The sequence below is a fragment of the Musca domestica genome, unplaced genomic scaffold, assembly GCF_030504385.1.
Source record: "Musca domestica strain aabys unplaced genomic scaffold, Musca_domestica.polishedcontigs.V.1.1 10, whole genome shotgun sequence".
In the NCBI taxonomy this organism is placed as follows: Eukaryota; Metazoa; Arthropoda; class Insecta; order Diptera; family Muscidae; genus Musca; species Musca domestica.
The window spans coordinates 5813488-5826646 of NW_026712115.1; the positions used below are offsets into that span (position 1 = coordinate 5813488).

The following is a 13159-nucleotide window of genomic DNA, read 5'->3' on the forward strand; positions in this document are numbered from 1 at the left end:
GTCTATTATTACTGGTTTGCGTCGAGTTCTTAGGAAAATATAAGGCTTGTTATATATTTGCGGATTTAGGGAAACCTCAATTAGAAAAGATTTGATTTTACTTCATAACTTCAAATGTGAGAAATCATCCAAACTCTGATAAACATTTAACGATTTAATAAATATCTCAACATTATCTACGATTTATTTAAGAAGGGAATACCACAATTTAATTTTCATACAATGAAATGTATTGTAGCAAAAAATGCAACTTTTAAAACAAAATTATTATTATGTGATAAATGGAAATATATTTTGCCTCTGGAAGCAATGGAATAAATTTGCGTAAAATTTTACTGATTGATATTCAAGTTTAGCCGCGCTGGATCAGTGCAAGTACTTAACATAATTAAAGTAATCAGTATTTTTTCAAAATATTCCGATATCATAAAAGGATTAATATTATGTATCTATTTAATAATATTAAAAATTTAATTTCTTAAACATTCATGAGTACCCCTAATATCACTAATATTCAATATATCCCTAAAAGTATGCCATGACATTTAACTTTTATCAACGATTATGAAGCACATAAATATCATTCAAAAAATAATATGCAGATGAAATAAGAAATAATATTGATTAGAATAAAATAATTATAAATAATACATATAATAACCAAAAAATAAAATAAAAATAAATAAATAACTTAATAAATATGTTTCAACAATGATTTGTCTGTAATTTTATATTTTATGTTTAATATATGTTCCTCATTCAATTACATAAAAGGCGTCATTAGGAATTCATTAAATATTTCAAAGGCGAGGTTATTAGGCTAATGAACCCGTGTTTTTAAATTAAACATAATTCATATAATTAAATCACTTGAGCATGCTTCGTTGCTTTGCTGGTTATTTATCTAAACGTTTTTTTTTAATAATTGCAGTTATCATGTCTAAGACAAGACAAGTTAAAAACACTAAACGCCAAAGTTGTCACACAACAAATTATTCGAGATCAAAACAAAATCAGAGAAAATATTTTTTTTATTTGTAGACTATCGCTCCTTAATAATTAAAAGTTTTTTTTTTTAATTTGTATGCAAAATACACATAAAATCGGAGATCGGTTAAAAATTTAGTTAAAGTTTTGAAATACATTAAAGTGGGTGGAACCGTTTGATGGGTGCAGTATAAAAGCGAGAACAATTTTCCACAACAAATATTTTTTTCTAATGCTAGTTTTAAAATTGTCTTGACTTGATATTTGCAGGTACCATTGTATGGGGCCATAGTTAAACGTGCACCTATACAGACGATGTTCAGGCACCAAAAGTAGTACCCATTACAAATTGTTAATACCAAATTTGAGACAAACGCGTTGAAAAATGTGGCAAAAATAATCCAACTACCGAATATCTGGAGGTAACGTAACATGAATGCTATAAGAAAACTTGCACCTATATAAACAATGTTCTACCATCGGATCTAGAACTACAAAAACCACATTTTAGACAAATTGGTTAGAAATTGTGTCTCCAATTGTCAAAATACCGAATATCCCAAGATACCGTTATATGGGTACTATAGTAAAACGTAGACCTATACAGACTTACCAGAGGTAAAACCCGGTATAAACTCTTGTTACCAAATTTGGAACAATTCCGGGGAAAATGGGACTAAAGTCATCAAAATACATAATATCCGGAGGAACTGTTATATGGGGCTATAAGAAAACGTAGTCCGATATAACTCATTTTCTTTACCAACTATCCTAGACTTTCCCCAAGAAATGTAGTGCAATTATGTGACGAGTGTGGAAGAGATTTTATAAGCTAATATTGTCCTGAAAATATTCAAAAATAAAATACTCAGAACTCATTATGCAGTTAAAAATGTAGCTAGGTTCTTTAAAATACCAAAACCTCGACCTATTAAAGTTAAGTTCCGCCGGACCGATCTTTAAATACCCTCCACCATTTGAAACGAATTTGGCAATTTAAAAAAAATGAAAACAGTAAAAAATCTGTTAAAATCTTGAAAATACCGAATATAGCCGTTATATTGGGGTCTATACGACGTGGACCTACATAGGCATTGTTGTCATAAGCCATTACCATATCAAGTCATCAAAATATCGTACATAGGGAGGTTTCGTTACATCAAAGCTATACGAAGACCTGTACTTGCATATACAATCTTCTGTTGCAGCCTGTAGCATCCATTACGAACTTCAAATATGACATCTCAAACAATTTCGGTGAGTATTGTACCTAACATCGTCAAAATACCGAATATCGGTGGGTACCGTTATATGGGGGCCATACGAAGACGTTGACCTGCAAAGTCAATTTTCTGTCTTAGACTGTAGTTCCCATTACGAACTTCAAATACCAAATGTTAAACAATTCCGCTTAATAATGTCGCTAAAATCATCAAAATGCCGAATATCGGGAGGTACCGTTATATGGGGGCTATATGAAAACGTGGACCTACATGGCCCATTTACGAACTTAACCTGCCTACAGGCAAAAAAAAAACATGTCTGCAAAATTTTAGCCTTCTGTCTTGATTCGTTCGAAAGATAGCGTGATTAGAACAGACAAACAGACAGACCGACATCGCTAAATCGACATCGAATTTTATGCTGATCAAGAATATATATAATTTGTGAGTATTTCAAGGAGTTACGAACGGAATGACAAAGTTAATATACCCTCCATAGTATGGGGGAGGGTATGAAAACTGCAACCACCTTCAGACTGCTGTCATTCCTCAGCTACTCGTCCGACAGTTGTCAAAATTATATTATTTACAAGCATACAAAAGCATTTTGTTGAGAATTTTCCAGAAAAAAGTTGTTCGTGATGGAATTCAAGCGTGATACACACTATATTTGGCTGTAAAACCACAAGTGGCTATCGTTAGAGCACTCCAGCATTTAAATGTGAATAAATCTGAGAGCTGAACATATCGCAATATTCCATCCGGCAAATATTGAAATTCCAAAAAGTGCAAGAACTTACACCGAAACGGAAAGAAAATTGACTCAAATGAGTTAAAGAGTTGCTTCGCTTGGCCGAAAGTGGTGAACTGCCGAAATTGGTTTTCTCCTCTCCGATGAGAAAACATTCGTTGTCCAGCAGTTTGTAAACAAACAAAATTATCATGTTTACTTGCCAATGAAGTCAGCTGAAAAACGGTTGGTCATGGTGATGGTGTGGGCCGCCATTACAACCGATTGTCGCTCTCCGCTCGTTTTAATCTACCGTGGCATCAGAATAAATGCCGAATATTATCGCGAAAATATTCTGGAGGATGTGGTAAAGCCTTGGGTACGCAAACATTTTGTCCGCAGATTCCCACAGGGCTCAGCACCATCGCCTTCACCACGCGCCATCCAAGAATGGTTACAAAATGATGTTCCTTACTTCATTTCCAGCGCACAATGGCCACCAAAATCTCCGGATACCAATCACTTGGACTATTGTGTCCGGAGTATTTTGGAAAGCAAGGTTGGCAATAAAAAATACCAAGCTGTCAATCACATCAAGCAAGCGCTTCGCCGGAAATGGGCCAAAATACCGCAGAGCAACATTCGGGCAGCGTGTGACGATTTCGTTGGCCGTTTCAAGGCCAAATACCGCAGAGCGACATTCGGGCAGCGTGTGACGGTTTCGTTGGTCGTTTCAAGGCCATAATTCGTGCCAATGGTGACCAATTCGAACCAATCTAATATTATCCTAAAATTTGATGCTTTTCCGACATTTTTACTTTGATTCAAAAAAGTTTAAAAACAAGTTAAAAAGCAGTAAGTTCGGCCGGGCCGAACTTTGAATACCCTCCACCATTTGGAACGAATTTGAAAATTTTCAAAAAATAAAATCCTTAAAAAATTCTGTTAAAATTTAAAAAAAACCGAATATAGCCATTATGTTGGGGTCTATAAGACGTGGACGTACATAGGCATTGTTTGTCATAAGTCATTACCATATTCAAATTCGAAACTGAAATAAACGGTGAATAATGTAGTTAAAATCATCAAAATATCGTATAAAGGGAGGTACCGTTATATCGGAACTGTGCGAAGTCCTGGACCAGCATAGAGAATTTTCTGTTACAGGCTGTAGCATCCATTACGAACTTTAAATACGATACCTCAAACAACTTCGGTGAGTTTTGTACCTAAACTCGTCAAAATACCGAATATAGGGAGGTACTGATATATGGGGCCTATACGAAGACCTGGACCTGCATAGACAATTTTCTGTCACAGATTGTAGTTCCCATTACGAACTTTAAATACCAAATTAGAAACAATTCCGAAGAATAATGTCGCTAAAATCATCAAAATACCGAATATAGGGAGGTACCGTTATATGGGGGCTATACGAAGACGGGGACCTGCACAGATAATTTTTTGTCTTAAGCTGTAGTATCCCTTTCGAACTTCAAATACCAAATTTGAAACAATTCCGGTGAATAATGTCGCTAAAAGCATCACAATACCGAATATCGCTATTTTGCATGATTACAACAGACAGACGGTCGCTAAATCGACTTTTTTACGCTGATCAAGAATATATATACTTTAATGGGCCTGACAAGAGTATTTCGAGGAGTTAAAAAGGGAATGACAAAGTTAATTTACCCTCCATAGTATTGTGGATGGTATAAAAAAATTAAAAATTATTGCGTTTGACTTTGTTGCAGTTTTTATCTCACCTGTATCGTTTTACCTTCGGTATTTTTACCATTTTAGCCTCACTTTCTCACGGAATAGTTTAAAATTCGGTATATAGAGCTCATAATATGTTCTACCTCCTGTAGCAGGAAATGCTTATATAGATCTACGTTTTCCTATAGCCCCCATATAATTGTACCTTCCCATATTCGGTATTTTGATGAATTTTGGCTCAATTTCTAGCGGAATAGCTTAAAAACTACATTTATAGTTCATATTGGATTCTATATCCAGTAGCAGAACACTGTCTACATAGATCCACATTTTCCCATAGCTTTGACGATTTACGCCACATTTTCTTAGGGAATTACTTCAAATTCAGTGTTTGGAATCCATAATGAGTTCTTCAGCTATATTGAACAATTTCTTAACACCATACATAGTGTGGAGGGTATATTAAGTTCGTCATTCCGTCAAATTTTTCAATAAAATTGTTTGAAAATCCACATAAGGATTTCCTTGTGAGTACTTCATCCCCTGCAAGATTATTGCTTATATACGTCCACGACATCGTTTATCCCCAACATAACGGTACCTCCCTATATACAGTATTTTGTTGATTTTAGCAAAATTTTTCAATGGAATTGTCTTTAGAATCCATACTGGGAGTTCTTTCCAAGCACTTCCCTCCCTGGAAGAGAAATATCTATATGGGTTCAAGATATCGTATAGCCCACATATAACGGATTGGCGATTTTGGGGACGTTATTCAGCGAAATTGTTTGAAATTGTATACTTAGAATTCGTAATGAGTACTATAGCCTATGACAAAAAATTGCTTATGCAGGCCCACGTCTTCGTATAGCCTCTTTATAATGGTACATCCCAATATTCGGTATTTTCATAATTGTAGATACATCATTCACCGGAGTTGTTTCAAATTTCGTATTTAGAGTTCGTAATGGGAACTACGGTCTATGACAAAAAATTGTCTATGCAGGTCCAGGCCTTCGTATAGACCCCAATATAACGCCTATATTTGGTATTGTTTGGTTTTGGTATACCTATATTTATATTGTTCGTTCCAAGTGGTGGAGGGTATTCAAAGTGCGGCCCGGCCGAACATACTGCTTTTTTAAATGTTCATAGCTTATAACCCATATTCGGTAGTTTGATGATGCCAACATTTTTACAGAACTGTTTGATATTTGGATACTCCTTGAATACTGGAATTTCTGCAAGATAGAGTCCAAATTACTTGAAATTCGTCACAAAGGTTTTGAATTAAAAATGGGCTATATTGGTCCACGTTTTGGTATAGCCCCCATATAGCCGTTCCTCCAGATTTTCGGTATTTTGGAGGTTTCTCCCACAATTTCCAACCAAATCAGCTGAAACTTATGGGTTTTGGGGTCTGGTCTCTCTCTCTCTCGAAAAAAATATTCGATACTTGGTATAGCCCTAATATAACGGTACCTACCGACTTTCGGCATTTTGAAAGTGTCTGTCAGAGTTTCCATCTAAAAATGGGTTTCGCTATTTGGGTTATTTTTTATTTTAATTAAAACGGATTTTCATTATTTAGTTTTGGGGTTTATATGAAGTCGTGGACCTACATGGCTCATTTTTTCACTTAGGATGTAGTATCCATTACGAACTTTAAATGCCAAATTTGAAACAATTCCGGTGAATAATGTAGCTAAAATCATCAAAATACCGAATATCGGGAGATAGCGTTATATGGGGCCTATATGATAACTTGGTCCTATATGGCCCATTTACGAACTTAACCTGACTACTGGCAAAATATATATATATGCAAAATTTTAGCCTTCTATCTCAATTTGTTCGAAAGATAGCGTGATTACAACAGACAGACAAACACACAGACAGACAGACGGACATGGATAAATCGTCTTAGAATTTTACGCTGATCAAGAATATATATACTGACATGAGTATTTCGAGGAGTTACAAACGGAATGACAAAATTAATATACCCTCCATAGTATGGTGGAGGGTATAAAAACAGAATTTTTCACTAAGCCGCGAATATTTTTAATACCAGCGAAACTCAAATACATTAAAAGGTCGCTTCCGACCATTACAGTGATGCTGATAGCCAAGATATCGGATATATGGCATAATAGTTAAAATCTATATTTAAAAGGAATTGAAGTTAATTCGGAACACTCTCTTTCCAGAAAAGGATAAAATCTAAGAAAATCGCGTAAAAATATGCCAATAAAAAAGAGAATATTTTTTGTTGCGTTTTTTTAATTTTTATCATATTTATTTGTTTTCAGGTTGCAATTATAGTCCGATCCTCACGAAATTAGAATCAGAATTAAAGCCATTAGTTATAGAGATGTACAATTAAGGGGTCAAATGGACCAAAACAACTGAAAAGAAATCGACACAGAATTTTGCATGAGGAGAGAGTAGAGTACAGGGAAAAAGTCTTGAATGACCATTGAATTAAATTTAGCTCTAAAATGGACCACAACTTTTGTTTAATATATTTCGAATACATAACAACACGTCGGAGTGCGTATATAGGGGTAACATCTGGGTAGGACTCTATGACATTATTTCAAAAACGAAATCTTCCAAAATAGATTTGGACATAAGGGCACTTCCAACATATTATTGTGTTGCTGGGTATAAAATGGTCGGCTCTACGACTATAGCCTTTGCTTACTTGTTAAAATTCTCTTTTTTAGGTCGGTGTCTTCAATTTTTATTATCATAAATTTCCTAGATACATTTATCAACTATTCAGTAAAAAAGCGTTTTTCTTCATCAGATACATCACATACAAACTTATAGAGGAATTATGTATTGATTACATTAAATGTTGTGCTTTCAATATCAAAAATCAAAATTTGCAATTGCAAATCTATTTTGTTTTTTATAAAACGCCGACTAACCCATTAATAGATCCAAACAAATGCCCGTTCATCAAATGACTAACAAAATATTGACAATTTTTGTTTCGAAACTACCCACTCACCTATGATGCGGAAGTAAACAAACAACTTCGCACGCCCCAGACATCATCGCGACATTTGGCCAAAAAGGGAAAATGAAAACAAAATTCAAAATAAAAATTTCAATGTCACTGTGTCAGTTGGTTGGAGATATGAAAATAAACCACGTTTTTATTTTGGCAGATTCACCGAACGTAGGAATTGAGAAAGAAAACAATAAACGAAGTGCAAAGAGAGACCAAAAGGTGTGGTTGCCTCTAATGCGAAAAAGATGACCGGCAAAATGAAAAACGAGTTAATGACGCGGTTTTGCGGCTGGATCACGGCTGAGCGACGCTTCTATTGTTCTGAACAAACGCAAAGGTAGTGACCGGCGAAAAATCCACCAGCATTTGAATTTCCATTTGTTTGCCAACCAGAAGTTGACGAAGTGATTCAATGACTATGAAGGTCTTCTGGGTTGACGTTTTTGGAAATTTTCAAGTTCAGTTGTAGTTCTAGAGCTCATTATTGCCAAATCATACAAACTATTAATCTATTTGCAAAAAATGGCGAATAGAATTTTGAGTTTGCCAAAAGTAGTTCATCGTTCCTACTTGAACGACGTGTCATCGGCTGTTTGGTAGAGTAAAAGAAAACGAAGAAATAAATCAACTCCATCAATGAGAATGAAGGCTGTGGCGGTGTTTTACTATTTTACTTTGTTAATAGTTTTAGTTGCGGCTCAAAATCGCAACAGATCAGTTAGAAGACGAGCTGAAAATGCCAGTCAAGGATCCGAGGAACAAGGAAGAACTTTGGGACTTTTAAGACCTCTGTTAAATGTGGGCTCTTTGGGTGGTTTCGGTCTTGGCTTTGATCAGCCAATTGCTCCCTACAGACCATCCTATGTGAGACCTCAATCGTCACCGGTAAGACCACAATCGGATCCCTTCTATGGCGGAGGTTATGGAGTCAATCCCTATTACGGCTATGGTGGTTATGGTTATAGACCCAGTTATGGTGGATTCATACCACAATATGCTGGATACCCTTCATATGGATATGGTTACAGGCCGGCTGTATATCCAGGTGCAGGAAACTATGGTGGCGGCTATCCATCTTATAACCCACAACGTCCTGGCTATGGAGGTGCCGCAGGAGTATCGCCTTCTCGCCCAGTTCCCGCAGTGGGTGGCAATGTTGGTGCGGCTGGCGGTACTCCATCTCTTGCAGGTCTCGATCCGGCTCAGGCTGCACAGATTGCCAATTTATTGGGACAACTTCTGGGTTCTCAACTTAGGCCACTGCTAGGTGCAGCCGGTAGACCTGGTGATGCTCCAAGTTCACTGGTAAAGAAATGAAAAAAATCGATAACTTAGAATTAGTTGTTAATTAATGAAAAGTATTATTTTTTTCAAATGCATAGATTTAAGTTTACTTTTGAAATTAATCCGTTCTTGCCAATAAAATCCGGAAACTAATTATAATTGAATCACAAACTAAAATGTGTAGTTTTATTGGTATTTTTCTAAACTCATTTTTGAGTAAATAATCCAAAATGTCGAAAATATATACGCAAATTGTTAACTGAGGAGAGTAGATTTGGCGGTTTATGTAATGCCTGATATTACATACAGGGTGAGATAAAAAACTGCAACAAAGTCAAACGGCATAATTTTTACATTTTGTTTTTATATTTTATTGAATGAAAGCAAAAAATGTCGGTAATACCATTAAATTTTAGAATAAGTTTAGATTTGTTCGATATGGTCACCTTTGGCACGAATTATGGCATTCAAACGGCCAATGAAACCGTCAAACGCTGCCTGAAATATTGCTCTTCTGCCAATATTGCTATATTGGCTCATTCCCGGCGAAGCGCTTGCTCGAGTTGATCGACACTTTGGTATTTTTTAGTGCAATACTCCAGACACAATAATCCAACGCATTGGTATCCGGAGATTTTGGTGGCCATTGTGTACTAGAAATGAAGCGAGGAACTTCATATTGTAACCATTCTTGGGTGGCGCGTGCTGAGTGCGATGGTGCTGAGTCCTGTTGGAATGTCCAAGGTCTGCTGCAAAAATGTTTGCGTGTCCAAGACTTTAATACACCCTCCGGAATATTTTCACGATAATATTCGGCATTTATTCTGATGCCACGGTCGGCCCACACCATCACCATGGCCGGCGCTTGAGTTCTGGTGACCAACCAAAGGTGCATATTTTCAGCTGACCTCTTTGGCAAGTAAATGCGATCATTTTGTTTGTTTAAACCTGTTTGACAACGAATGCTTTCTCATCGAAGAAAACCAAATTCGGCAGTTCACCACTTCACCAAGCGAAGCAACTCTTTAGCTTTTTTGAGTCTATTTTCTTTCTGTGGCGGTGTAAGTTCTTGTACTTTTTGGAAATTTAATGGCTTTACCCCGAGCTCGTCGATCTACTCTGACAGTATCACGGTAACGAGCGATGGTACGAGACACAAAATATTTATTCACATTTGAATGCTGGAGTGCTCTAACGATAACCACTTGTGGTTTTCCAGCCAAATATAAATAAATCGCACTATCACGCTTGAATTCCATCACGAATTACTTTGGTCAGGAAAATTCTCACCAAAATGCTCTTGTAAACAATAAAATGAGCTGTCACTGGAATAATTTTAACAGCTGGCGGATAAGTGGCTTAGAAATAGCAGCAGTCTGAAGTTGGTTGCAGTTTTTTCATCTCACCCTGTATATTTCACATAAAACGAATTGGATACCCGATATAGTTCAAACTAGGTCCGTGATAATATTTACAGCACCTTTTCGTACCTCCCTCCCAAAAGGTATTTTGAATACCAATACTCTCATAAAATGTGATATTTACCCAAGTTTTCTTTAAAGTTGTCACACTGCTTTTTTCCGATTTTTACACCACAAGGTGGTCAGGGTATTACGTCTTTGTGCATTTGTTTGTAACATGGAGAAGGAAGCGAGATAGACCCATAGTTACTTTTGAGGATCTCCATAGAATCACTTTCTGAGTTGATTTATGCATGTCAGTCCGTCTGTCCGTCCGTCCGCCCGTCTGTCCATGTATTCTTGTGAACAAAATGCGATTCGATTAAGATGAAATTTTGCACAAATCATTTGTTTGGCCCAAGGACGAACCCTATTGAAATTGGAGATAATCGGTAAAAACTTAGATATAGCTCCCATATATATCTTCGTCCGATATGCCTTTTATTGTGCACCAAACGTGTAATATCAGCCGTAGTATGCACTCTGTAACAACAATATTTGGGGAAATAAATCAAATGTAGCTCAGAAATACCTTTGCGAAATTTTATCGAGATCGGTTCAGATTTGGATATAGCTCCCATATATAACTTCGTCCGATTTACATTTTATTGTGTACCAAATGTCTAATATTTTCCCAAATAGGATGGAATTTGGCACATACGGCCGAATTGAGTCTAGAAGCTAGTATGCCAAATTTGGTGAAGATCGGTTCAGATATAGCTATAGCTTCCATATATATTGTTCATCCGATTTGTTGTATTTGTTATCCACAACCAAAATATGCACTCCGTAACAACGATATTCAGGGAAATATATCAAATGCAGCTCAGAAATATTTTTGCTAAATTTTATCGAGATCGGTTCAGATTTGGGTATAGCTCCCATATATATCTTTATCTGATTTCAAATTAAGTTTGCACCAAATGGGCAATACAAGTTCGAATTTAAAAGATACAAATGCTTCGGCACATTTAGTCCTTTGAACTTTAAATTATAATTATAATCATGACGTGCATGATTGAATTCTCCCTTAAAACTTTTAATTGTTATGTGGAGCTCTACTAAATTAGCAAAGCGGTGTAGGGTATCATAATGTCGGCCCCGTCCGACTTTTGGACTTTCTTTACTGGTTAATTATTTAATTCGAGATTTATTTTAAATTATTGCAAATGTAAGTTAAATAAAATTGTGTTGTTGTTTTGTTTTTTGTTGTTTTTTATTTACGGAAACAGTGTTGAGTTGACTTGCTTATATATTTTTGTAGCCTTTCCGTATTGGAACACCCGAATAAAAGTAATTTTTACCACTGGACTTAATTGTTTTTTATTTTAATACTTTATTAATCAGCAGATAAAAACATACTCCTAATATGGTATTACTACATAAATTAATAAGTTATGGTATTGTCACAATTTCGATTTAAAATGTTTACCAGAACTCAGTAATTTTTTATAAAATTTGCATTAAAGCTACACATGTAAACGCTTATTTAGAGAATATATATTTCTCTCAAACGGTATTATTGTACTTATCCAAATAAAGTAGGTGAAAATGAAACGAACAGTTTGCACAAACATATGTAGCTATGGTTGTTTGTGACAAAGCCATTATTTTTTGCAAATCAAACATCAAAATAAAAGCGAAGAGCTTCTCATTACCATTTAACCTAGACACCCACCTGATATTGCAAACATAAAACACAAATAACCGTTTAAAGAACAATATTTTGCTATTCTCAATCATAGTTTTTTGTTGTTGCTTTTTCTAAAGTACCAATTAATCTAAAATCGGTTAACTTACTATAAAACATAAGGTTCTGGCAATATTCGAAAATAGTTGATTGGAGTTCGACACCGCAGACATATATCGAAAACAGATGCAAACAAAGTTATTTTTAATAAAATTCCTACAAAATAAAAATGAAGCTCCTTGTTGTTGTGAATATTTTAGTATTTTCAGCAGTGCTAGTGTCTGCCCAGAGAAGTCGTCAGCAGCGCCCACAACGCCAGCGGAGCCGACAACCCGCACGTCAAGGTCGTACATTGGGTTTAATAAGCCCGGCTCTCAATTTGTTAAATTTCGGTGGTTTGGGCACAAATATACTCGGCTATGATGCACCAATATCACCATTTAGTCGAATTAGACCTATAAGTCCACTGGCTGCGGATCCCTTCTTTGTGCCATACAGACGTCCGTTACCTGTCAAACCATTAGCAGATCCCTATTATGATCTCTATGACAGATACCATGGCTATAACTCGTTTGGATATAAACCTTATTATGGTCTTTTGTCGCAACTAGCAATACGCCGACCTTTGCCATATGGTTTTGACCCGGCGGTAAATTCTTTATACGGCGCTGGGCCAGTGGCTGCGGCATCGGCTCCTCTCAGACCAGCCGCAACGTCTTCTGCACCGGCAGCGGCGGCAGCAGCTCCAACGTCACCATCAAATTTAAGTCCAGATCAAGCAGCACAAGTTGCCAATCTATTGGGACAGCTTTTAGGACAACAACTGCGACCGTTAGTTGGTGGCAGTCCAGCTGCTGACACACCAAGTGATGATGCTGTATCAGAACCTGAAAACTCCAAACGTTTATATTATTAGTAGCCATTTTATTAATAAGTTGTTGTTATTGTTTTCGTAGTTTGTAAGTTGTTAGTCATTTAAATACAGAAACTTTTAATTACAATTTTAAAAAAAACAACCTTTTTTAAAATCTCTGTAGCTAA

At 36.1% G+C, this 13159-nt stretch overlaps 1 protein-coding gene across 1 annotated transcript; it reads left to right on the top strand.

The window, feature by feature from the left end:
• Window positions 1–1335: 1335 nt before the first annotated feature.
• On the top strand, window positions 1336–9124 carry LOC101894889 (pro-resilin-like). The gene is made up of 2 exons (XM_005191225.2): window positions 1336–1409; window positions 7842–9124. Exon 2 carries the CDS (start codon window positions 8321–8323, stop codon window positions 8999–9001), a length of 681 nt encoding a protein of 226 aa, XP_005191282.2. The 5' UTR covers window positions 1336–1409; window positions 7842–8320; the 3' UTR covers window positions 9002–9124.
• The last annotated feature ends 4035 nt before the right edge of the window (window positions 9125–13159 follow it).

Excerpts from the sequence above, each read along its gene's own strand:
- LOC101894889 (XM_005191225.2), top strand. The coding sequence starts at position 8,321 with ATGAGAATGAAGGCTGTGGCGGTGTTTTACTATTTTACTTTGTTAATA.